The following is a 27,500-nucleotide window of genomic DNA, read 5'->3' on the forward strand; positions in this document are numbered from 1 at the left end:
GACTAGATTCTTTATTTATTCCACAGGCAGTGAATAGATTGTCAACTATAGCAGCTGAGCTGAAGCAGTGGCAGACAATGCAACCCAAATGTGAGTACCTTTAACTCTCAATGGCAGTGCATTCCTGTATTACTCATTGACTGTCTGGGGACTGTGTCAAGGCTGTCATACAAGATACAAAGGCATTTTTATTGCCAGTGCCACAAACGGATAATTGTTTGACTTATTTTTCTGCACAGCATGGTGGGGGAGCTCTACATTCACTGACAGTGATAGTCAGATAGTCCAAACAATACAATACAGCACAATCCAACATTGTATACATTGAGTGTGCGAGCACCATCATCAACCGTGCTTTATTTTCTATCCTTAGTGTTGTCTACAAATTCAGAGGTGTTACTCGTTGCTGGAAAAGAGGAGGTATGTTGTTGCTGGCACATGGAAGTTGCCCAGTAGTCCCTTATATCACTGTGTCTTAAGTCCCATCAATTTAAGATTTCAAGAAGGTCTTTTGGATAGAATCACATGTTTGTATGAGCACTGGTAATGTAATTAATGTGTGATTACAAGTTATGCTGGTCCCCCCCACCCCACCCCCCCGCCTCTCCTTCTCCACAGCTGCAGACGATGAATGCCCAACTTGAGATGGTCCTCTCGTATTCCCAAGCCAAGAGAGACAAGCTGAAAGAGACTCTAAAAAGGTGCCATTTTGAATACATGACGAGTCTCAAACACTGCGTTTGCGTCCCGGTAGCCTTTTCACTCTCGTCATCTCTCCTCGCTTCTGGGTTCTAGGGATGAGTAAAACATAAAAAGGAGGAGGGAGGGTGCAAGGTAATAGAGGAGAGACTATTGGGACGCACCCCTCTTCTTCAGTTCCTCTACTGTATGTATTCATTCCCGACAGTATATTTGATGGTACATGTCTGTCTGTGGTGTTCTCCCAGTGAGCAGAAGTGGCTGGAGGAGAAGAAGGAGTTGTTGAGCAGAGCCCGGGAGCAGGTTGCCTCCCTACGCCTTCAGAATGAACGGTTGTCGGAACAAAGGTACGTGTAACGGACTGAGCTTCCACACGGTGGCGACAAACTGGTTCATGGAGAAATACTCAAAACAGCACAGTCAATCTATGTATGTGTCACTTGGTATCATTTAAGAACACACACACACACACACACACACACCCTCTGTTCTGCTAATGAACATCAGGTCACTGCTTACCTCATTTGCAGCGCACTGGACCACTGAAGTTAGGCTGGGCCCACGTGGAGGCTGATGGTGTGAGGAGACCTGTGATATTTATAGGCTGTGGACACACACACACACACACACACACACACACACACACACACAGTGTCCCTCTTCTGTCCATCAATAGCTCTACATACAGACACACACACACACACACACGTATCAAGTATCAACCCATACCAATACCAAACACTAGAGGGGGATGTTAACAGTCTGAGCCATAGAGTTCCATTACCGTTGCATTCTGATTAGAGTGTCTCGGTAGAATATTATCGCCATGGAACGTTTGGTGCAGAGTTGTATAGGGGGATAGTCTGGGGATATGCTCTGCATATCTATGGCTCTGGTCACAGCGACCGTTTAACCTGAATTGAACATCGATGTGAGATGATGAGAGATCAGATTATACTCTATTGTCTGCTTGCACAGAAATTAGTTTTGCGTCACATGCTCCGAGGTAAAAACAAGTTGTAGAAACACAAGGACATAGCTATTATTGGAGAAAGGTGTTTATTGGAGGTTTTACGGTAATCCCCTGGTGTGGTGTGATGTGGCTCTTCAGTGTTCTGCAGGAAACGAAGAAGAAGATCCAGAAGATGAAAGACTACCAGGACAGACTCATGGTAACACTGGGAGATGTACTGGAGCAGCACTTCCCTCTTCCCCAGCATGAAACCAGCGTCAACAAGAAGAAGAAGGTAGGCCCATAGGAAATGTAAAGAACAGTGCTGTAGAGTCTGATCTGGCCCCAGGTAAGATGTCTGACCTTTTGTCCCACCTACCATGATGTCATGTCTTTCTTCCCTTGGTCTGGCACTGTGACTGCCTGTTGCACTTATTATTATACCGTAGAAAGTCTTACTTACGATGTCTGTGATGTATAATTGATTCGCTTACTTGAAACAAATGCATTTAATGTAAGTCGCTCTGGATGAGTTAAATCTAAATGGTTAATATGTGAAATGGGAAAGGCTTACCACTAATAAACTGCATGATATAGTGCCATGATACCGTGCCAATATTCAAGGCAGGGAGTCTCCATAAGCAGAGACACCACAAGGTTACTATTTATTTATTATTTTATGCTTTAATTTTCAGAACATCCCACAACAGCTGAATGAGAATCTGATTTCACTCAACGAAATTCTTGAGGTGTGTCTCTCTGTGTCTTTCTTTTGTATTATTATTCACCTCTTTGTACCGGTAGCAAGAAAGCAGTTACATTAGCTTTATGCCATTTGAACAACCTGACCACAATAAGGGCTTCTTAATCTTGAGATCCTATTGATATCCTGCTATCCTGATATTCTGATTTTCACTCACCTTTATCTCAAGTTAGGATTCCGCCCCTAAAGACCATTGAAGACGTTGTCTGAATAAAACAAGCCTAATTCTCTGTTCTGTTGAACATGATACAGCTGCTGATGAACAAGACTATAGAGACGCCTCACGATCCCTACCTGTCCATCGATGACACCTTCTGGCCTCCGTACACCGAGATGCTGCTACGCTACGGCATCGCGTTGAGACACCCAGAGGACTGCTTTAAGATCCGACTGGAGACCTTCTATTGACAGCAACCTATGGACTATTTATTTGTTATGTTGCGTTCATGACATGTCGTAACCAGAAAGGTCTGACATTTCCGACTTGGAAATTCGTAGAAAGACGATACTGGAGGTTCCTGCTTGGAGAGTATCAGAATCAACCAATAGGAAGCTCTACACAAATAACTTACGAATTTCCGACTTGTCATGAACGCACCGTTAATCCAGGCTGGACGAAGTCCGTGTGTACAGTAATATCATGATCAAGTGTATTTATTTTGACATAACAGGAAGTGATGGAGGTCACTGATTTATTGTTTTTCTTTTTACATAGCCTACGTCTCATAATACCTACTTTCTAGCCCTTTCAGGTTACTCATTCATTTTTTATATGACATTTAAAAACAAGACACTGACAAGATGTAAAATAATATTGTTTCATATGTATTGTTCCAAACATTAAACTGTTATTGTATTAATTTCAGTCATGCTTGTGGTATATTCTGTGTTATTTATATGGACAACAAATGTCAGACAGTGCACTTATTACAATGGAAAACATCCATGGTTGGCCACTTGGGTTTCAACAATGTTGGGTCAAGCTTCTGTAGTTCCAGTGTGGGCCCAGAGTATTCTGGTCCATAATAAGTATCAAGAGCATATAAACCCATATTCGAAAACATAAAACAAATACACAGAAATCTGGCTGTAATTGAGCAGTGCTATGAAAAGTATGTGAACCCCTGAGATGCAAAGTTTAATGTCGAAAAGTGAGCAATAATATCTGTTCATACATAAGGGCACAAGCTCCCTGGATCGAAGGTACTTCTTGTATGTGAGTGGTGCACGCTGTAAAAAACCAAAGAGCTCTTGAATGTAAAAGATGCCAGAATCTTCCATGTCTGCTCTCCTTTTCTTTGTCAGCCAGCTCTTCCTCCTGTTTGAAAGCTTTGATTGCCTTTGCTGCCCAGAACAAAGTGTCCTTTTCTTACTTAATTTCACAGCTTTGTCCCTCAAATGGTTGTTATGGACTTTGGTTTGGACAGTGATTTTCCGGTTGTCCACCTATTGTAAAAAGTTTGATCACCTGTTTGGCAATAGCCACAGTGTCCAGAGTGGGGTCTGCTTGTACTTGACTGGGACTAACCTTCTTATCAGAGGAGGGATTAATCAGAGCAGCACACCTGAACTCTTTCCTCAGGTCCCAGAGTACCTGCATGACCAGAGTGGACCCCCCGACTGTCAAACTGCAGATTAATGATGTTAAAACTGCTGCAGATTAATGATGTTTGCACACACATTGCCCTGTTGCTGTTGTTTGATGATCTCCCTCAGTCTTTCATAACCATCCCGCTTAATTAAGTGTACGGCCTGCTCTTTATCTGTAGGTGTGGCAGTGCTATCAGATTCTGTCCTCTCAACCAGGTGGAAGTTCATCCATTTACGTGCGGCTCCCTTGAAAAATCTGACTCAGTCTTCAAAGCGACTGCAGGGTTGATTTGCTCTGGGTCTGATTGTTCCTTTGTTTGAAAGTAGACTATGGGCCAGGAGTGACTTTAATTCCGTGGTTTGGATTTGTTTGAATTGCCACTGCAGTTTAGGCCACTGCTAACCAGAGAACAAGTGAATAAGGGGAAGCAGAATAAGGTCAACATTGCATAACCAAAGCAACTCAACTTCCTCTAAAGAGAGCTACACACACCACAAAGTTTACTTGATGGCTGCTATGTTGGTAATTTCGTTCTGCAAAGTTTCAGTTCGTGTCGAGGCAGAGGGCAGGTCTCCGGCATTGAGTGGGTGGGAATAATTGAATATGACATAAAGATGTCTATTGTCCTTGCCAATCAGGATTCTTTGTGAATATTGGAATGAATAACAATGAATTATTTTCACAAATAAAATGGCCATACTTACAGTTGTAGGGAACAAATGTAACCAAGAGCTGAAGCTAATATTTTAAGCTTGTGGAAGTGAAGGAGCCACTGAACATGTACGAATTAAATCTGAACTATAACATATTGTTTGTGCTACTACATTGCCACTGTTCAAATGTAGACAATACATTCTAGTTTCGATTTCCTGTAAAGGGCAGGAGAGTTAGAACAATGTGATAAGATCACTGATCTGTATACAATGGGTGGTTTAGGAATTCCCACTGTCACAGCCCGTCCTGCCCTTGATATATTAGACAACATACACATGGCCACAGCCGTTCATATGCCATCGTTAATTACTATGCTTAATCGATAGCAATTAGGGAATGATTTTATATTTATATATATTGTATTTACAAACCCTGAATCCGGAAAAAGTGCTTTCTAAACCTACCCAACACTCGGTTTGCATATGAACATGTTGTTACTGTTGTTGTGACATTGTGTAAACTTATAAATGCCCTATAAATCTTACCTCATCAGAACCCAAAACATAAGCTTGTTTTACTTAAGCTTTATGCAATTGTAAACAAACACTGTGTCACTTCAAAGCATATAATGTTGATCTCATGGATGGTCAGTCATCCATAGCTCTGTCTATGAAATCAGGAGTGGTTACATTTCTCCAGCCCTGTCCCTCAGCTGTTTACCAAAAAGGTTGTTGTTTCAATTACAGAATGCACCTTTAAAATAGTGCTAAATGGCCATGGTAAATCGGTAGATGAAGGAATGAGGTCACATGATAAAGATGGTCAGTGAAGTGGCTGTTTTGATCCAAACAAAGCACTTTCTAAAATTAGGTGTCACGGTTGAGTACTGACCGACAGGCCTACCTATTTGAAGTTGTGTTTGTTTACAAGGATATGCACATATATTTCCCTCTATTAGAAAACGTAGCATGTATATGTATTTTTTAAAATGTTCAGTGTGGCCAAAGAGGGCAGCAAAGCACAACGTGTCTCCTCTCCTCATCTCCTCAAAACACATTGGAGGAGGTCTGAGGGAAGGAACCCCAGACCTTCTCGTCCAATACATTTTGAGAAGGAGAGGAGGCTAGAGGATGCAAGGAATCAAGGAAAGACTTTTGAGATTTGTTTAAAGAGTTAATCCACCTGGTGACTGTGTGTGTGTGTGTGTGTGTGTGTGTGTGTGTGTGTGTGTGTGTGTGTGTGTGTGTGTGTGTGTGTGTGTGTGTGTGTGTACACAGTAATGTATTTCAATATATAAGAGGGATTGATAGAGGTCACTTATTTATTGTTTCTTTTTTCTTTTTATATAACCTACATTTCACAATAGCTTACTTTGTGTTGTATATGTAGGCCTGTTTGTATGTTTCTAACCCTTCATGGCTACTCTTGTGTATTTTTTTAGTGTGCCATTTTAGAGCAAAACGATGGATCAATGTAAAATAATTTTGTTTCATATTTATTGTTTGTTTCAACCATTACATCTGTATTGTGTACATTCAAGAGTCATGCTTGCTTTAATGTTCTTGATGATACGGAATATACAACAAATGTCAGACAATGCACATTCTCAGAAAGAATAGAAAACATCAATGGTTAGCCACTTGAGGCACACTGCAGTGTACTCAAAAGCACTATATCCTATCTAGCATGTGGCTACCCTATTTCTACATCAATGAAGAAGCACACTATGTGGGTAATATATACTCATAAAATCACCATAAGTCAACCACGTCATAAAAAATGTATGAAAAATGCATAAAAATTCATTCACAAGAAACGCTGTCGTTCGTCAGGGGTGGACGTCAGCACCGGCATCCAATCAACAACCTCTTCAGATAAGTCTCCACCTCCTTTGAGCAAAGAGGAAATTCCGGTTCCGGGTGTTTTTCATACTTCTCCTCGAAGGCGTACATTTGTCTGATTATGGTCTTAAATCATAAAGTTCTGATAAACTACGATCGTCTAATTTAAAAATAATAATAAAAAAAAATAGTTTTCGTAAGGAACATACAGTAAATAGCCTCAAAGATGACGACCCGTTCAGAGAGAGAGAAGGCACTGAAACTCAACGAGCAGCATCAGGCCATCCTCTCAAAAATGCTGAGGGAGGAAGACAACAAATATTGCGCAGATTGCGAAGCGAAAGGTACTTTAAAACAATGTCTACCAAGCTAAAATATGTGTCATCTTATGTTAAAACAATTAACGGATTGATCGTAATCGCTTGTTAGCTTGTGCCCCCATCGTTAGCATAGCTGGCTAACTAGCTTTAGCCAGTCAGCTGACATTTTCCTTCCTCTTTTTGCGCTTAGATAGCAAGCTAGCATGCCGGTAGCGAGGCTAACAAGCTAGCGTGTTGTCTCCCACACCATATGATACTTAAGCTTTGACCGTTAAATGTAATTGAAGCCAAGTAGCCATTACACCATGACCAACAAGGTCACCGTTTGCAATGATGCCACATTTTCAGGCATATCACCCAGTGGAATGGAATGGAATGTACAGTACAGCCAGGGAGAGCTGTCAGACAGTTTAAATCCCGTTGACATCATCATACAGGCACAGACATGCTTTGATAGCTGAATCTTCCATTCATTTGCCTCTCTCTCTCTCTCTCTCTCTCTCTCTCTCTCTCTCTCTCTCTCTCTCTCCCACACAGGTCCACGATGGGCATCCTGGAACTTGGGAGTGTTCATCTGTATCCGATGTGCTGGAATCCACAGGAATCTAGGGGTGCACATATCACGGGTCAAATCAGTTAACCTGGACCAATGGACCGCAGAACAAATGCAGGTAATCTATCCTCCATGAATGTAGAAGATGGGATGCCAACCATTTTTTGAATAGGAGGGACACATGTCTGATTGTTGTGTTAGCATTTGACCTGAAATGTCCTTGTAAAATACAACGTTGCTTAAATCATATTTTTTTCCACTCCCTCTCTCTTTACTGTCCATCACCCTCTCCCTTCTCTCCTCCTCTCTCTCTCTCCATCTCCACCCCCCCCCCCCCCTTTCTGTCTCTCATACCACTTCATGTAATCTGTGTGTGGGATCTCTCTCTCTCTCTCTCTCTGTGGGCGGGTCTGTCATCTGTGTCACAGAGCGTACAAGACATGGGAAACACCAAGGCTAGGCAGCTCTATGAAGCCAACCTTCCAGACGGCTACAGAAGGCCCCAGACAGACCAGTATCCTGAAGTGTCACACAGACCAGTCTACTTAACATACATACACATACACACACACACACACACACACACAGACCAGTATATTTAACTGTCCTTATCTCACCCACACACACACACCCACACCCACACAACTACCATGTTTATCCTTAACTGTGATCCCAGAGCAGTGGAGTTCTTCATCAGGGACAAGTATGAGAAGAAGAAATACTACAGCAAGAATGTGACCAACGGAGGCAGCGTATGTACCTCGCAATGCGTGACTGGATCTGGGTGGTCGATGTTTGTGGTGTTTTGTTTTGTTTTTGGGCGGGGGGGGGGGGGGGGGTTTAAAACACAAGTCACTTTTTTAACGCTTCCACTTTCACTTCCTCTCTTGCTTTCCAGCCAAAGGAGAAGGAGACCAAGAAAGAGAAGGAGCCAGACAGAGGAAACAAGCTGCCATCCTATAACAAGGTATCATTCTGTCGAAAATAAAAATAAAGCTCTTTGAGGTTCCTCTGTAGGTCATCCTATTGTAGATGTGGACCTCTGTGTCGATGAAGGCTTGACGCTGAAACGTGTCCACAGTGACTGCTGATACTCGTTCAAATGTTGTTTATGTTTCTATAATTCAGAGTGCTTGCTGTGTTATTTACTTCTAGCCTCTATAGCTGAAAAGTTTGACAGGTTACCTAACACCTGCCCCACTTAACACCTCAGTTTGACAGATTACCTAACACCTGCCCCACATAACACACCTCAGACGAGTCATCCTGTAGCCAGGTATTATGTAACTTTGTCGGAAAAAACACCTCTTGAGACTCCTCTGCAGGCGTTCTGTGGATGTGGCACCACTGAAAAGTTTGTGTTTGAAATGTGTTTATTGGAAATACATACAAAAATCTTTATGGATTTCTTTTCCTTAATAACAAACAAACACAAAGTACAAGAAACAGCACAGCATGACCAAGAATAAACAAATACACACCGTAAACGACATGTTAAGAAAAGAATGAGAACACAACCTGCTTTCTACCACTGAAAAGTTAGGCAGATTACCTAACTGCCGACCCACCTGTCAACACCCCCGGGCTTGTCTGTTTTTAGCTGATTTGGTGGGATGAGCTCATAAGTAAATAATATGACCCATCAGCACTCTAAAATAGAGAAAAATAACTAAGAATGTAATCTAAATGAGCAGTGGGAGGAGCTGTCACTAGTATTTAACCTACAAAACAAATATCAGTGTATGTACAGATCTGGCGATTTAATAGGCCTCTACTTATGACGTCCTATGGACATCGACGCTGTTGTTGTCTGTAACTAATACTTCATTGTTTGTGGTTCCCCTTTTCTTGGACTCTGCTAATCTCCCTTCCTGAAGAGTGAAGAGACCCGGCAAGCCCCCAAAGTCAGCCCAGTGAAGCCCTCAGAACCTTCAGTTAACCTGCTAGGCCTTGGTAAGACCAGTCAGTCAGTCAGTCAGTTAGTTAGTTAGTTAGTTAGTCAGTCAGTCAGAATAAGAAAGAGTACACCTGTATCGTATGTACTAACACAACCTGCCCCTTCCACACACACACTCTCCCCCCTGCCCCGCCCCGGCCCGCCCTGTATAACCAGTTTTTTTCACTTGTGTTTTTCCTTCCTACCTCTCTCTATTCTAGATGCTCCAGCGGCAGCCTCAGCTAACAGTGGCAGCGCGAGCAGCGCTCAGAGCAGCGATGACCTGGATATCTTTGGCCCCATGGTGTCCAACCCCCTCCCCGCTTCCACAACTCACTTCTCTCAGGTAACCCCACACACACCCTGACTCTCACCCACTCCCACCTTTGTGACCGTGCTATTGTGCCCACACACACACACACACACACACCGCTTGAGTGCATGACATCATACATTCATACCGCATTCATGACGGTATGGTTTCAAGGATTGTGACACCCGCAAACATGTGTCAGCATGTTTCAAGGATTGAAAGACAGACAGCCTTTGTATTTTATCTGAAAGGATAGATCAGTTCCAAGTTCTATTGGATAGTGTTGCCTGTCGTCCCTTATGCAATTTAAGAAACAAATTGGATCCCACGATCCCCTGCCCCCCCCCCTGCCCCCCAAGGAGTATACCACTCTGCCATTCCTCTCTTTTTAGTATTTGTATTTGCATTTCTATGAATAATTATGCTTTTAATGAGGTAAACTAGCAGATGATTATTCCATTGTTGTATCTCTGTCTTGTCTGTTGTTGTACGTCATTAGGTAGTTGTTTGTTTCACCATCGAGGACCACATTGGAAATGCATGTTTTCAGCAACGTCCTTATATGCTCTCCTCAGGGATCAGATGCATCTTTGATGCTTGTTTGTTTTTCTTATCCCAAATCGAGTAAAATCAAATCTAACCAAATGTCTTCAGGCTAGCTCCAGTGTCCCTGCCAGCACCCCAACCGCAGCAGCAGCAGCAGCTCCTCCAGCAGGGGGCTCTGGGTCTGCCCAGGGGGACCTGGACCTATTCAGTGAGAGTGGTGGTGGTGGTGGCAGCAATAAGGGAGAGGACACAGCCAAGAAACCTCTCTCCAAGGACTCCATCTTGTCCCTCTACGGCACCAGCAGTATGAGCAGCATGCAGCAGCAAGCTCCCGCTGGTAAAGAGATATGCGAGCGAACATGTGCATACACATAGACACACACACACACACACACACACGGACCAACGCGCACACACAGAGGCCCTCTTCTGCACCAATAGCTCTGAACTACATACAGATTCTCTAACACACACACACACACACACACTACACTACACTACACAAGTTATTCATGTATCAACTATCAACCAGCCATGGCAAATACTCAAAGTGGATGTGAACAGAGAATGCTCTTTTGAAAGAGACGTACGTCTCCAGCATAACCCATCCCTGTGTTTCTCTCTCTCCCCCCCTCCTCCCCCCCCCTCCTCCCTCCCTCAGCCGGGATGTTCATGGGCCCCTCCCAGATGCAGTTTCCTGTCCAAGCCCCCGCCGGCTACCAGGGCTTCCCCGGCATGGGCACGGCCATGCCCCCCACCACGGTCATGGGCGCCATGATGGCTCAGAGCGGCGCCACCATGATGGGGCCCAACACGGGCATGATGGTGGGCATGACGATGCCCAACGGCTTCATGGGGAATGCACCGGCCGCTGGGGTGATGGGCATGGCCCCCAGGATGATGGGACCACAGGGGGGTGCTATGCCCGCGGGCATGGTGCCAGCTCAGGGCATGTACGCCATTCAGCCCGGGCAGCAGGGCCAGTGGAACATGGGACAGGTATGGATGGACTCTCTCTCTCTCTCTCTCTCTCTCTCTCAAAGTCACAACCTCGTTGCAGAATATCGGGCATGTTGATGGTTTGCACTTTTACTTGCACTAGGAATGAGCTTTGTTGTGCTGTGTTATTAATGAGATATGGTAGCATGACTAAGAGTTTTGAAATGGGATTTATGGAGTTCTAGGAAATGGGCATTGTTAAAGATGAGATTAGTAGACTGATTATAAAAGGGTGGTTTATGGACATGGACCCAGCATAGGGGTTTTCTTAGGTGGTATGGGAGGAGGAGGGCGAGTTAGTACATACAAGAATACACAAGTGCATATTCTTTCTTATTCAGACCGACTGACTGACTGGTCTTACCAAGGCCTAGCAGGTTATCTGAAGGTTCTGAGGGCTTCACTGGGCTGGCTTTGGGTGCTTGCCAGGTCTCTTCACTCTTCAGGAAGGGAATTGGCAGAGTCCAAGAAAAGGCAGGACCAGGGGGTGCCAGGGATTGTTTCTGGGCTGGACCTCTAGTTTGTGTCCTTGAAGTGTTTGTCTCACACTCCTCCCCATCTCTGTCCTTCCCTCAGATGAACCAGCAGATGTCAGGGATGGCTCTGAACGGTGCTGGGGGGCAAATGGCCTTCGGTCAGCCCGCCTCGGCCATGGGGGGCTGGGCCGCAGCTCCCTCCGGCCAGACCCTCAGCACACAGCTCTGGAAGTGAGCTTCCCCCCCCGCCCCCCCCCAGAAGAGTCAGGGGTTAGGGAGGTCAAGGGTCGGGCAGAGGAAGAGAAGGTCGCCGGGACTCAAAAATCCAGTTCTCAGCACCTGACCATGAACTGACGCCCTTCTCCAACCATGACCACTCATAAGACCATGGAACTTGTATCGCTCTCTCTATTCCTCTCTTTCTTTCTGTCTCTCTATCTTTCTCTATTGTGTGAGTGAATTGGGAGTCATCATACAGCATTGCAGGCTGACAGTCAGTGCCTGTCATATGTTTGATCATTACTCTTTTATTTTCCTTTTTTGGAAAATAAATAAATAAAATCCCAACAACGTCATCCTCATCAACATATCAACAAAAAAAGCTGCAGGACCAGTTACACAAGCTTTTATTGTATCATTGTATCATTATGAAATTATAGAGAATAAATAATAGTATTTAAAGGGAGAAGACATGGCTATCATGTCTGTGAATACTGCTCCCATATGTACAGCGCTGTTTAACCTTCTTTTAAAAGTACCTGTGGTTCCCCTATGAAATAAAGTATGGTAAACCAAATATTTTCTCTGTCTGTGTTTTCTTAATGTGGAGGTTTTAACCTACTTACCGTTTTGAATATAGTTTATTGCCGTTCCTCTTTGCTGTTCTCAAAAACTCCTATTGCTTAGCATAAGAGTGGGAATATACACCGGTATTATTCAGATTACCTGTTGCCTGCTGTTTAGAGGTTGTTCAGAATAAGATTTCAACCCCAGGCCCTATGGTTAGGCTACATCACCCAAAATGCTTCTTATGTATCCCACTTCGAAGACCTGTCTCGAAATGATCCTGTTCCAAGCGACGTGGGAGTGCCAAGTATGTCTCTTAATGAAACGGACACCTTCTTAGAAAGTCCACAGTGGGCTCGAAAAGACGATGTCCTGAGGTGCACCATTAAGCACGTTCCTATGTTTTACGCACACAGAGACATGCTTGCTTCAAAGTCCCTTTCTTGTGAGACACATCTAGCATGTTCTTGGTGAAATAATAAATAATGCAAAACTGCGAAAACATGGTGAAGATAAACAATAGGTTATATACTGTACGTCCGTCATTATCAGAGTTATAGGGTTTATTTTCAAGATGCATAGGTTATTATTTCAATTTTGTAAACTATGGCAAGGGGCTTTTAGAACTATAATTCCATCTACGTATTATTGTTACGTAGGCAAATTGGAAGTCTTTGACTGGGAAATGCCCAATCGAATTCTAGTTACGCGTTTGGAATTAAGAAGCTTCTATCTCTATGTCGACAGAGTAGGTCACAATACAGACGCACTTCTTTAGTTCTGAAAAACTCTCAAACATTAGTTCTTCTTTGCGAGACAACCAAGACATAGCTTTACGGATAACTTATTTGCAATCATTTTGTATTTAAGTTGTTTTTTCCAGATAACTATATCAGACATTTGACATAATGGATGGCGATTTCTTTTCAGGTGAGAATAATGCAATTATTATTTTAATTAAGGTAAAAAAATTCAGACTTTTATTGAAAATATAAGTCTGAGTCGAAATGGAATATCAGTGAAAGTGTACAGTAAAGAAGGCCAAGATCACTGTTCACTGTGTTTGTTATTACCTATCAACTTAAACATACCAAGTACAAGTTTTAAAAATATGTGTTGTAAGGGTCATAAATGACAATACTATTGTAGTTTTTTTAAAACTAAAGAGTTAAGGGTTTTTTTGTGAGTGAAAAAATGCTGGACTTTTAAATCTGTACATTTGTTTTGTTTATCTTATGTTACCATGGTATTCCTTTAAGAGTCACATGAGAGGGTGATGCAGCTCAATGCCCTCAAAGGGCCTGACAGCGAATACATTGCCCAGTGCTATGCTGAGATGGTGGGAAAGAAGTATTGCTATGCCCCAGCAGGCTGTGAGGACTTCCTACTCTGGGTTGGTGACTGTTCCCCAGCCTCACCCCCCACTCTGGACGGCTGTTCCCCAGCCTCACCCCCCACTCTGGAGGCCAACCTGCATGCTGCTGGCCAGGCAGCCCTTGACAGCATGGAATGGGAGACAAAGATGACTGTGGATTCTGCTGAGTTTCAACTCCTCCTAGCGATGGGAGAGGAGTATGAACAGAGCTGTTCTGCTACCAGCCTGCTTCCTTCTGGCGAGCACCTCAAGCCAGCGTCAGTGGTTGACATCAGCCTGCCCCACCCTGGTGAGGACATCACACCAGTAGCAGTCAGTGGTGCCAGCCTGCTCCCCCAGGCCAAATCCATGTCTCAGTCCTTCCGTGAGCTACTAGGTGAGAAATACTTATATGCTCCAGCAGCCTGCGACAGCTCCCTGCTCAGGGTGGATGAACGCTCCCCATCCTCACCCCCCACTCTGGGCACCAGCCTCCAGCCCGGAGCCTCAGGTGTGGCAGACCTTGACAGCATGGTGTGGGAACCCATGGTGATAATGGACTCAGCTACTATTCAACTCCTGCTGGAGTTAGAAGAGGAACATGAGCAGAGCGGTTCTGTTACCAGCCTAGTCCACCCTGGTGAAGACCTCAAGCCTGCTGCAATAGTTGACACCAGCCTTCTCCAGGAAAGTGAGGACCTCAAGTCCAGTCCAGTCAGCCTGCTTCAGCCTAGCCAGGACCTGAAGCCAGCAGTGACTGACACCAGCCTGGTCAACTCAAACCAGGACCTCAAGCCTGACAAACCTGTAAGCAGTATTCCTACTGTCCCTCTCTGTTACATTGTTGTACTGTTTATTCTCATTAGAGATCTTTATTATCTTTCATAACACATTATTCATATTTATTTATCCTGTGTGGATCAATAGTTTAATGTTAACAACGTCATTATGAATGGGAACTTAATGAAATAATGTGTATAATGAAACATTTGTGTTCATTGAAATCTGATGGTTAAATGTTCATGCAATTGTCATTGTATTACACATCTTGTCAAAACAGTATTCAATGTAAAAACATAAGATTTTCTTCTCACCCTTTTTAAGGCTAAGGTCATGGCAGCCCTCAAGCCTGCAATGATTGAAACCAGCCTGGTCAACTCGAACCAGGACCTCAAACCTGCAGTGACTGATACCAGTCTTCTCCAAGCAAGTGAAGACCTCAAGTCCAGTGCAGCCAGCCTGCTTCAGCCTAACCAGGACCTCAAGCCTGCTGCAGTGGTTGACACCAGCCTGGTCCACCCTGGTGAGGACATCAGGTCCAGTGCAGCCAGCCTGCTTCAGCCTAGCCAGGACCTGAAGCCAGCAGTGACTGACACCAGCCTGGTCAACTCTAACCAGGACCTCAAGCCTGACAAACCAGTAAGCAGTATTCCTACTATCCCTCTCTGTTACACTGTTGTACTGTTTATTCTCATTATAGATATTTATTATTGTTATTAACACATTATTCATTTATTTTACAACTAGTCGCTGGAATATCCAATCACAGCTGTTCTGTAAAGGTTTTTTTCTGTATTTTCTCTTCTAAGGTCATGGCCGCCCAAAAGCCAGCAGTGACTGACACCAGCCTGGTCAACTATACCCAGGACCTCAAACCTACAGTGACTGATACCAGCCTTCTCCATGCAAGTGAGGACCTCAAGTCCAGTGCCGCCAGCCTGCTTCAACCTAACCAGGACCTCAAGCCTGCTGCAGTGGTTGACACCAGCCTGGTCCACCCTGGTGAGGACATCAGGTCCAGTGCAGCCAGCCTGCTTCAGCCTAGCCAGGACCTGAAGCCAGCAGTGACTGACACCAGCCTGGTCAACTCTAACCAGGACCTCAAGCCTGACAAACCAGTAAGCAGTATTCCTACTATCCCTCTCTGTTACACTGTTGTACTGTTTATTCTCATTATAGATATTTATTATTGTTATTAACACATTATTCATTTATTTTACAACTAGTCGCTGGAATATCCAATCACAGCTGTTCTGTAAAGGTTTTTTTCTGTATTTTCTCTTCTAAGGTCATGGCCGCCCAAAAGCCAGCAGTGACTGACACCAGCCTGGTCAACTATACCCAGGACCTCAAACCTACAGTGACTGATACCAGCCTTCTCCATGCAAGTGAGGACCTCAAGTCCAGTGCCGCCAGCCTGCTTCAACCTAACCAGGACCTCAAGCCTGCTGCAGTGGTTGACACCAGCCTGGTCCACCCTGGTGAGTGCCTCAAGGAGGCTGTTGATGCTACCAGCCAGTGCAAGGATCTTAAGCCTGCTGCAGTGATAGATAGCAGCCTTCTCCATCCTACTGAAGACATCAAGTCCAGTGCAGCCAGCCTGGTTCAACCTAACCAGGACCTCAAGCCTGCTGCAGTGGTTGACACCAGCCTGGTGCACGCTGGTGAGTGCCTCAAGAAGGCTGTTGATGCTACCAGCCAGTGCAAGGACCTTAACCCTGCTGCAATGATAGATAGCAGCTTTCTCCATCCTGGTGAGGACATCAAGTCCAGTGCAGCCAGCCTGCTTCCTTCTGGTGAGGACATCAAGTCCAGTGCAGCCAGCCTGCTTCCTTCTGGTGAGGACATCAAGTCCAGTGCAGCCAGCCTGCTTCCGTCTGGTGAGGACATCATGTCCAGTGCAACCAGCCTGCTTCAGCCTAGCCAGGACCTGAAGCCAGCAGTGACTGACACCAGCCTGGTCAACTCTAACCAGGACCTCAAGCCTGACAAACCAGTAAGCAGTATTCCTACTGTCCCTCTCTGTTACACTGTTGTACTGTTTACTCTCATTATAGATCTTTATTATCTTTATTAACACATTATTAATTTACTTTACAACTAGTCGCTGGAATATTCAATCACAGCTGTTCTGTAAGGTTCTTTTCTGTATTTTCTTTCTAAGGTCATGGCCGCCCTGAAGCCAGCAGTGACTGACAACAGCCTGGTTAACTATACCCAGGACCTCAAACCTGCAGAGACTGATACCAGCTTTCTACAGGCAAGTGAGGACCTCAAGTCCAGTGCAGCCAGCCTGCTTCAGCCTAACAAGGACCTCAAGCCTGCTGCAGTGGTTGACACCAGCCTGGTGCACGCTGGTGAGTGCCTCAAGGAGGCAATGATAGATAGCAGCTTTCTCCATCCTGGTGAGGACATCAAGTCCAGTGCAGCCAGCCTGCTTCCTTCTGGTGAGGACATCAGGTCCAGTGCAGCCAGCCTGCTTCAGCCTAACCAGGACCTGAAGCCAGCAGTGACTGCCACCAGCCTGGTCAACTCTAACCAGGACATCAAACCTGACAAACCTGTAAGCAGTACTCCTACTGTCCCTCTCTGTTACACTGCTGTACTGCTTATTCTCATTATGTCTGGTTAAAAACTTAATTGTCAATGTGAACATCATGAAGTAATGTATTTATTTTTGTTCATTGAAATGTGATGAATTTTTTTTAATGCAATTGTCATTGTATTACACATCTTGCCAAAACAGTATTCAATGTAAAAACAAGTGTACAGTAAACATATTGTCCTCCACAAATTGTCCCCTCTCTATAAAAGGAGAATGATGGAGAAACCTGTGAATTAAGAAAGACGTTTATTCATAAACGTTTTACTATGACACTGGTTGTCAGCACTGTGTCCTAGGTTAGCTTGAATATCCTGTGTGTTCATAGCTGTTTTCTAAAGGGGTTTTTCTGTATTTTCTTCTCACCCTTTTTAAGGCTAAGGTCATGGCCGCCCTAAAGACAGCAGTGATTGAAAAAAGCCTGGTCAACTCTAACCAGGACCTCAAACCTGCAGTGACTGATACCAGCCTTCTACAGGCAACTGAGGACCTCAAGTCCAGTGCAGCCAGCCTGCTTCAGCCGAACCAGGACATCAAGCCAGCTGCAGTGATTGACACCTGCCTGGACAAGCCTACTAAGGTGAAAGGGATGAAGAGAGGAGGTAGATCCTTCTGTGGCCTCTGGAGTGCCATTCGAAGAGGTCGAAGAAAAGACAAATCTGTAAGCAGTACTCCTACTGTCCCTCTCTGTTACACTGTTGTACTGTTTATTCTCATTATAGATCTTTATTATCTTTATTGAAACATTATTCATCTTGATTTGTCATGTATGGATCAATAGTTAGTTTCATGTTTGGTTCACATTGTCATCATCAATGTGAACAAATTAAATAATGTTTTTATTTTTGTTAGTTGAAATGTGGTGAAAAATGTTAATGCGATTACACAGTATTCACAAGTTATGTGACAACGACTAGTTGTAAAAAGTTAGCAGGAATATCCAGTGTGTTTAAAGCTTTTTCACCCTTTTTTCAGGCTAAGGTCATGGCTGACAAGGCAGAGGAATGTACCCAGAGCCCTGAGAGCAACACCTCACAACACAGTCCCGGGGCCAAGCTAAGGCTCTTGTGAACTGTGCAAACCTCTCATGGTTGCAGGCATCTATTGTGGTGCGTTTGTTTGGTTTATTTTACCCTTTACCCCCAACACCCAACCCCCAACCCCTTGCCTCTGCCCCTCCAAAATTCATTAATTTTTTTACTCCATTTATTCATTCATAAAATGTTTTCATTGCATTTGAACAAGTTTTGTTTGTTTTTCATTTAATAGAGATGAAGTCACTACTCAGGGTCACATGGCATTCAATGAAATAGAAGTTCAAAGGTTACGCAACTTTTTAGGCTGATCCAACACAGAAATTAAAGTGAGTCATTTAGCAAATTCACCATGACTTGTTGCACACGCACACACACAGACACAAACACACACACACACACACACACACACACACACACACACACACACACACACACACACACACACACACACACACACACACACACACACACACACACACACACACACACACACAAAGTTCTTGACAATCACATGCTGTCTTGCGCATGGCCCCTAGATGGTGTAAGAAGCTCAGCTATGAGGGATTCCCTTCACTGCTGTGTCGTGATGCTTTTATCAGCTGTTAGATTTGTGAATACACCCATAAACAACCCCCATGGGAATATCTATTTCACGTTAGGATTATTTTGAACTGTGCACAGTTATCGGTGATTAAGTATTTCCATCACGTCAGCTATAAAGTGCTCAGAGTGTTATTGCGTTGTATTTCTCTCTGTTTATCCTTTTCCCAGTGTTACACAATATTGATGTTCTGTCAATTCCCGCGCACGCTTGGAAAATGTCATCGCTGCCTCTGTCATGTTGATCATATATCACAGTCTGGGACTCTAATCCAAGCACATGTAAACAGCATGTTAACATATTATGATCAACTATGTTAGCTCTGCCCCAGACATATAAAGACTGCAATACGCAATGGTATATGTAGCAAGCCTCTGTCTAATATGTATGCATTCTACTGTGTCCTATGACGTATATGGTCCGTTATGCAAGATGAATACAATTCAATGTAACACGAGTAGAACGTGGTTTTCTTCCAATCTGTGAAACCGCAATGTGTTGTGATATAAGAATCAATATTATTTGCTCTGTCCAGACTTATGTCTATTTCTGTGATGTTTATGTTATGGGACTTGGAGGAGAGATTTCTAAACAATAGTTCAGAAACAACGAGGACACCAATCTCAGTTTTCGTCTTATTGGTTTCAACCAGTTGCTAAAAATAGCCCTGCAGCATATGGACGTCCCGTGGCATTGTAGTAGGTTACAGCTTGTTTTTGTCAGCTCGGACTGCTTGTCTCGACCTAAATGATGACAAAATTCTGCACCACGGGAAGTTGACGTCAATACAATACAGTCACCTCCTTGGTGACGTCATTGAGTGGACTTGGTAGTATTGCCATCTGCTGGATGCAGTCAGCCACGTAACATTACGTCATCGGCAAATAAACTGGTGCCAGTGCTCGATCGGTAAAGCCTGGGAGTCTGGGCTTTATAAGTCACCCGTGGCCACAGCCGTTTTACACCAACAGCGAGTGTTATGTTATATAAAAGTCATGGGTCATGGGTGCTATCGAAGATTCAGCGGATGGAGAAGAGACTAGCTCTTGATAAAATAATAATAATAATAATTGGATAGCCTACAATGAATAATTAGAATATGAATAGGCTACACACTTACAGTTAGTGAAGTCAGCAAACTAAGATAATGTATGCTCCGCGCGATTTCCAGGAGATCTAGTGACTAAGAGTATTTTAATACAGTGAGTGCTCCATTTAATTCATAATGACAAAACCTATCATAGTGTCAGCAAAACAGCACAAACGAGGTCTGACGTAAACTTATTGACGTTTAATTAAGGATTTATTCTGTCTATCATGTTTATAAAAGGCTATTTTTTTTTGTTTCAAAATCACCTTAAGGCCTAAAGGGCTTGGCTATTGAATTAAAAGAAACGTCTGAAACGCTGAAACGTCACAAAAATTATATGATTTATTTGCTCAAGCCCTTTGTCCCAAACTGTTTAGAAAAAATCGAATGCCGCTGTCCGTGGTGCTGAATTCACTATCCTCTTCCTAGCATTTGAGCGAGCCCATTATAAAAGACCTGTTCAATGTTTAATTGACAGTAACATATACTCATGCATTCTACAAACACTATGCATTGTTTATGTAATGTATATGTGTATTTGATCAATGTAATATTGTTGGTTTGAATATCGTTGAAGATCTCTGAAACAACAATGATCAAAGTGAAGGTTTTAATTGAGGGCATTCAGCTGGTGTGACACAATTACACAACATAGTTTAGGTTTACTTGTTGATCAATATGTTCAAGTTTATAGAATGATCAATAACTCGAAGACGCACTACAATTATATTCAGCGTCGTGTCCTCATGACAAGTCCGGTGTGTGTGTGTGTGTGTGTGTGTGTGTGTGTGTGTGTGTGTGTGTGTGTGTGTGTGTGTGTGTGTGTGTGTGTGTGTGTGGTGGTTCCGGGAGGCGCGCCCCCTGAAACATGGGAGGGTAAAAAAAAAAAGTCTGCGCTCATGTGGTGTTGAGAGAGCCCCATTCTCAAATGAGTAAGCGCGCCTCTGCTAGGAAAATACGTGCGCGCGGGGATGCATTCCCATTGACTGTTCTCGCTCCCTGTCAGTGGCAGCAACATTAGCAGTGCCGAGGCGGTGGCACTGAGAGCGAGAGAGAGAGAGAGAGAGAGAGAGAGAGAGAGAGAGAGAGAGAGAGAGAGAGAGAGAGAGAGAGAGAGAGAGAGAGAGAGAGAGTAGCGCAACACACGGACTCCGCCTTTACTGCCGTCCAAGAGAAGCCCGGAGTCCGGCGACGGGGGCATCACAGATCAGCCAAGTGATTCAAGGGTCTCTCTGATTGTGTCATCTCTTGGCGTGGAGATGGGCTCCCCGTAAACCGGTGGTGGAGGGGAGAGGCGGGCAGGCGGGGGGTGGGGGGGAGCGAGAGAGAGAGGAGGAAGACAAAAAGAGGAGAAACAAAAGCACAACCGTGGGTGCCTGAAACCATGAGCGGCGGCTTGCACTATTCACAAGAGCTGCCGCTCCACCCGTGGACAATGTCGTGAGGTGTGGCTCGCAACGCTCGGGATTCTGTCAGTCGAAACGACACGCCAAGGAGGGGTGGTGGAAAAGATGTCCGCCTCAGTGGGGCCCCAAGGCGGCCCTCGCCCACCCACCGCGGCGCCAACCATGCCCGATCTGCCGGACCTCAGTCACCTCACCGAGGAGGAGAGGAAAATAATCATGGCAGTGATGGATCGACAGAAGGAGGAAGAGGAGAAAGAAGAAGCCATGTTAAAGTAAGGACACATTTGCTATCCGTGGTGGAAACCAGAAACGCTCGTTCGAACACCCCCATTCACGACAGAGGTGTCTGTGTCCAGAAGGCAGGCACGAGCGGCCAGCCGCCACACCATATATACATCCAATATGCTACCAATATGCCTGTCGTGTGCCATTGTGGTCACATCATCACACCCATACACCACAACCCGTTGCATCGCCTATTCCGTTCCGTTCCGTTCCCATCATTTCCGTATAGGCTACAGCTGTTACGCTAGCGGCGTGCCCTTGCTCGCCGGTGTCATTGTTCGGAATAATTCACACTGAGGGCGAGTAACTGTTCGCTGTGATGTTTGATCATTGAATCCAACATCGCCCATACAGTATACCGAGGCTATCAACGGTGAGCTATAGGCTTCCCACTATGCGCTGTATAGCCCTACGCTCCTCCATCCACTTCCCTTACCAGGGATGACAGGTGTACACGCTTGAAATATAGCCCAGGATATGTAAAAGGCGAGGACTTGGTTATAGCCTAGGGAGCCTCGTCGTGACAGTCGGGTGGGCTTGTATAAGGAAGGGAAATAGGGTCAAAGGAGATACAGGTGTAGCGCGGAGCGCGGGTGGCCGGGTAGACGGGGTGTGACAGTATGGGGTGGGTGTGGGGGGGGGGGGGGGGCACGGGATGAATCATACCACACCACTGCGTGCCCCCCCCCACTCCCCTCTCCCTCTCTCCCTCTGCCCCTCTCCCCTAAGCGGGCAAAAGTAGCCTATGGTTTTCCTTGGTTTAACGCGGCGGCGGCGTCCACAGCTGATTTTTGTTTTACCCCCTTACAAAACGCTCGCACAAGCGGCGTGGTGTAGCCTAGGCTACATGTCATTAACAAGATCGGTGTAGGAAATCGAAGGGGTTTCTGCTTATGTGACCACCACAGCATGATGTAGAGACGACAATGACACGATAGGCTTAAACGGGTTTCACGGCGAAGGTGGCACAGACCATTTGCTGTCCATGCCCGACAGTCGTGAGACCGGTGTGTGGTATCATTTTTTCCTACCCTCGTCGATGAGTGAATGGGGTGTGGTTGGAAATCATACCATATGTGAAGTAGGCCGGGTATTCGAGCATGCTGGCATGGAACGAGCGATTTGAATTGAGGCTCGGACAGGCAATCATTTCATTTGATTTCCTAAAAAAACAATTCTGATCAGGGTCGAAATAAAACCGGGATCGAACCAGTCAGTTCATCATTTCTTCCGAAAACCCTCCTGTGTTTATGCAGCAGCGTGAGGGGAGCTGTGTGTCTTGGTGTAGGCCAATTCACTGTCCATCGTTAGCAGATGTCTATTCTTAGCTCCCTGCCTAGTCGTGAAGGGAATAGATATTCTCTGGGTTTCCCACCGGTCCGTTCCCTACACAATGCAATGACGTGCGTGAGACCTATGGAGAAGTTATACAACGCTGCACAAGAGCACATTTGGAGGCTACAGTGCATTCGCCCAATGTGTCTCATCTTGTTACAATGCAGTCAGTTTGCGCGACATCTACAATAGATATTCTGTCAACACGACATTTGAAAAGCAACAAATATATGATGTTCAATGCTCTTTATGGCATATGCTTGTTTGCTGCTACTACATTGGCCTCTTTCATTTCCTGGTTTTCAGCCCCCCTGCGGGAAGCCATGCAGACTCCAGCTAGCTGGTGCCTCCAGAGAGGATGTGATGTATTTAATGTTCCATGAGCCTGCCACAGGTTCTGTAAATAATGGCCTTGTCATTTAGCCAATCATTGATGTGATCTACACACATGCATGCACACACACGCACGCACGCACGCACGCACACACACACACACGCGCACACACACACACACACACACACACATTTCATGTAATATGCTGTGCTCTGCATGCTTACTTTCCCCTTTGAATTGTGAGAGGCTTTTATGTTATTGGTGGCTCTCATTTCAGGGTTTAAGTACTGTATGTAATCATATGTGTAGTGTTGTGTGCTTGTGTTGAGACATATTTATGATATAAGGAATGGCTGTAGAGGGGGGGGGGGGGGAGCGACAGAGAGAGAGAGAGAGAGAGTGAAAGACACACACACACACACACACACACACACACACACACACACACACACACACACACACACACACACACACACACACACACACACACACACAGATTTAGCATCAGGCTATGTGTTTGTGTTTGAGGGACTGGGGCTACATGCGAACTTTGCATTGATTCCGCAGGCATTCCCCCCTCCCCTGTGCATTATGGGTCGCGACAGGGAGACATGCGTCACTCACTCAAACATGCAGTCTCGCACCCGTGCATTTCTGAAGCGAGACACGTCTACATGGTATGGAGCATGATAACATCAGACACACTAGAGTGGTACCTAAGAAAATTGACCAAGTATGCATTTGTAGTGGAGGTGATTTGGAATCACGCTCTCATGAGGCAGCCCTGAATGTGACTTCTAAGCCCAGATATAGCCCTCGTACAATGAGGATGTACTCTTGGTATAATGGTTTACGTCTGTGGCATCTATGCGAGGTCCCTGCTTTAATCCCTACCAGTTACACATGACACTGTAGGTTCACTATCAACAGTGGAGGAAGAATAAATGTCTTTTTTGTTTTTACAGCATTCTCTCGAACAATGAACAATTACATGTTTATCGTTTATATCAAGCTAGATGATACAAGTGTGACTATACTACACTCAGTTGAAAACTGGCACGTATAGCAGGGGAGGCTGGTGGAGGCAGAAATCGGAGGACGGGCTCATTGTAATGCATGGAATGGAATGAGGAACGGAAAACTCCATTCCATGCATTACAATGAGCCCGTCCTCCGATTTCTGCCTCCCCTAAGTTATAGGTACTGGGGGCTAGTGAGCCACCTCTCAGACCAGGGATGGGTGGTTGGTTGAGAAAACAGTGATGTTGACTAGCTCTTGTGATAGGCTCCTTGGGAACTGAACAGCTGGTAGAGATAAGCTGATAGGCCTCTGTCAATGATCCCCATCACCAGGGTGGGAGTGGTCTGGGTGCCTCGGTTCAGGGCATAACACTTTAGAATAACTTTCAATGAATCATCATTGATAAACTATTTCTCGGAATTCACTTACTGTTCCGTCGATAAATGAGGATATTATACCGCCAGCATATATACATTACAGCAATATACATTGATGTAAGAACAACCGAACGTCTCCCGAGCGTCGTTGAAGGTTTATCAGCCATTTCTAAGAATGGTCAATGGTTTACTAATGCCAAGTTGGTTCTATAGACCGTGTACCTGGCAAAGGTCTGCTCCCCCAGCCCCCTCCATAAGTGCTGGTTCTTAGGGCTAATGATTACCCTGAGAGCCTGGGCGTCTGAGGGCTCTGGGCTGGATGGATCTTACCACATGGCTGGATGATTCATCTATGCAGGTGTTGCAGGTGAATAGAAATCCCACGCTCTATTGACTCTATTTCTATCTCTCTATTCTCTAATGCCAGAGATGTTGATGGAGGCGAGCTCAGCCAGTGGGCCCTCGGTGTGAAACCGAAGAGAGCTGGACATAAGGGACGCTGTCTGAAGGTGACATTGCTTTTGACTGGGATACTCAACGCTTAGACCCTGTTGACTGTACTGTACACCTTGCGTTAAAACATGCCCGTAAATGCAAGGTGTAAATGGAGGATTTTGACGGGGAATGACCGTTATGTCGCTGGTCGCTGTGAGCGTGAGTGAGAGTGGCAGTGCTGATGAACACACCAGGGGAGGCCGGCGGAGGTAGAAATCGGAGGACGGGCTCATTGTAATGCAACGGAACGGAAATCAAACACACGGTATCAAACACGCGTCGGGTCTAAGTGTTCAGTATCCCAATCGAAAGCAATGTCACCTTCATGGAACACACCCCTGATGGTCTTCTCTGACTGACCACATCTAGTTAACACCCCAATGCGGTGGAGGAACACCCCTTTCAGCGACAGGACGTCCCCACCCTCCCACCCCACCCCCCCCCCCCCCCCCCCCACCCTGCAGCTTTTCAGGTTTCCGAAAAGTAAATATAGACGAGACACCTCCTTCAAATATTGATGAGCTCAGACAGGCTGTGGACCTTTTAGAAGGGTGTGTGTGTGCTATGCAGCAGAGGGAGAGAGATGGAGAGATGGAGAGAGAGAGAGAGGAGGGACAGAGAGAGAGAGAGAGAGAGAGAGGAGAGAGAGGAGAGAGAGAGAGGGGAGAGAGAGAGAGAGAGAGAGAGGAGTCCCTGATCAAAGATGGCAGTAGAGGAACCCTGGGGCGGAGACCGTGGAGGAGAAGAAAGAAGGGATGATTTAGGATGTTTAGTATGAGAGCAGGGGGCTTCTATGAGGGGCCGTAAAGGAGGGAACAAGGACAGGATGTGGGCGCGCGCACACACCCACACACACACACACACCCACACACACACACACACACACACACACACACACACACATACACACACACACACACACACACACCCACCCACACACACACACACAACTTACCCTCTTGTGTCAGCGGCTGTGCTATAAGAGGGAAGTGATTGTTGATTGACAGACAGGGTCGATAGCCAGTGTTGACAGGTTCCTGGGGCGGTGCTTAGGGTCTGACTCCGCAGAGGGCTGGTGTCTCTGGGCGTGTCGGGCCTTTTGCCAGCCTCTGACACACAGCTGCCTGTATTAGGTGACACCTGGTGCATGTCAGTCTCCCCCCGCCAGGCAGCACATCAGCTTGCTATCTCTCAAGCTGAGACTTTGTGTCTTTCGTGACGATATTCGAGGCTAAGGATGAGCTCTGTAAGCACCGGTGGAGGCTGGTGGAGGTCGAAATCGGAGGATTTAATGCAGTTCCATGCATTAAATGAGCCCGGCCTACGGTTTACGGTTTGCCTACCTTCCACCAGCCTCCCCTGCTGCTCTGTTCTGTTCTGTAGAAACGGGTTGGACCATTTCGAGGTCCGGCCCCTTCTTTAGTCTCTGGTTACGACTGGTTGTTTGTTCGAAACACTGTTATCTTTCACCCCTTTCTGCCCCCCAAAACAACTCCTTTAACCTACTCCCCAACCCCCTCCCCTCTCCCCCTCCCTCCCGCTGGGCCTCTCAGTCTCCCCATGTTTCTGGCTGGTTACTCTCCTCTCCCCCCCCGCCCCCCCCCGCCCCCTTCCCTGCAATTAGCTCTGTGCCGGCCAGCTGATCATAGGATTACCACATGGATAGAGGGAGAGATGGAGGGAGTGAGAGAGGGAGGGAGAGGGGAACAGAGGGAAGGAGGATGGAGGGAGGGAGGGAAGGAGGCAGAGATGGAGGGAAGGAGGAAGAGATGGAGGGAGAGATGGAGGGAAAGAGGGAGAGATGGAGGGATGGAGGGAGGGAGGGAGGGAGATTGGGGGGGGGAACAATGAACTTTACATCATGTGCCATGGACCTTCTCTCTCTTGTCTTCTCCTTCAACATTACCTCTCATTCTTGTATCATTTTGTGTGTATAGTCTGTATCGGCTTATTACATGTAGAACCAACCATCAACAGCAGGGGAGGCTGGCGGAGGTAGAAACCGGAGGACCGGCTCATTGTCATGCATGGAATGGACTGAGGAATGGTATCAAACACACATGTTTGGGAAGACAGGCTCATTGTAATGCAACTCTTAATAATGTCATGTCTCGATTGGCTGTCGACTCCGTTTAGAGACCAGGAACTTAGATTCGATTCGATATGACTTTATTGTCCCGTCCAGGGATGAACATTTTGTTTTGTTTTTCTTCCCATGAAACTCAAAGTGGCACATTATCATTTGGCACCGAAAACGGTGATAAACCCCCGTGGGATAGCATAGCTAGAGTCCAGCTGTATGCTGGTAGACCTCCAAGTCTCAGAGTCCAATAATGTGGCCAGTCCTTTCAGAA

General features: G+C 45.6%; 3 protein-coding genes across 4 annotated transcripts in view; all 3 read left to right on the forward strand.

Moving 5' to 3' along the window:
* Positions 1-3,198, forward strand: part of cenpk (centromere protein K) — a 4,210-nt gene extending 1,012 nt beyond the window's left edge. For both annotated transcript variants that reach the window (XM_083694234.1, XM_083694235.1), the window contains exons 5-11: positions 27-90; positions 374-420; positions 619-701; positions 948-1,046; positions 1,811-1,946; positions 2,347-2,400; positions 2,667-3,198. In XM_083694234.1, the coding sequence (XP_083550360.1) occupies positions 27-90; positions 374-420; positions 619-701; positions 948-1,046; positions 1,811-1,946; positions 2,347-2,400; positions 2,667-2,822 (639 nt within the window). In that variant the 3' untranslated portion in view covers positions 2,823-3,198. The remainder of the gene's footprint in view (positions 1-26; positions 91-373; positions 421-618; positions 702-947; positions 1,047-1,810; positions 1,947-2,346; positions 2,401-2,666) is intronic.
* Positions 3,199-6,560: 3,362 nt separating this feature from the next.
* On the forward strand, positions 6,561-12,179 carry LOC310821625 (stromal membrane-associated protein 1-like). The gene is made up of 10 exons (XM_083693733.1): positions 6,561-6,844; positions 7,358-7,491; positions 7,802-7,887; positions 8,050-8,125; positions 8,272-8,340; positions 9,251-9,326; positions 9,531-9,655; positions 10,277-10,505; positions 10,830-11,167; positions 11,744-12,179. Exons 1-10 carry the CDS (start codon positions 6,727-6,729, stop codon positions 11,876-11,878), a joined length of 1,386 nt encoding a protein of 461 aa, XP_083549859.1. The 5' UTR covers positions 6,561-6,726; the 3' UTR covers positions 11,879-12,179.
* A 9,225-nt stretch (positions 12,180-21,404) lies between these two features.
* The window catches only part of rims1b (regulating synaptic membrane exocytosis 1b), a gene marked incomplete at its 5' end in the record, with an annotated part of 59,699 nt that continues 53,603 nt past the window's right edge, over positions 21,405-27,500 (forward strand). Inside the window, 1 exon segment of the mRNA XM_083694177.1 lies at positions 21,405-21,571. Within this exon segment, the coding sequence (XP_083550303.1) occupies positions 21,405-21,571 (167 nt within the window).

Source organism: Argentina silus (genome assembly GCF_951799395.1).
Source record: "Argentina silus genome assembly, chromosome: 22".
NCBI lineage: Eukaryota > Metazoa > Chordata > Actinopteri > Argentiniformes > Argentinidae > Argentina > Argentina silus.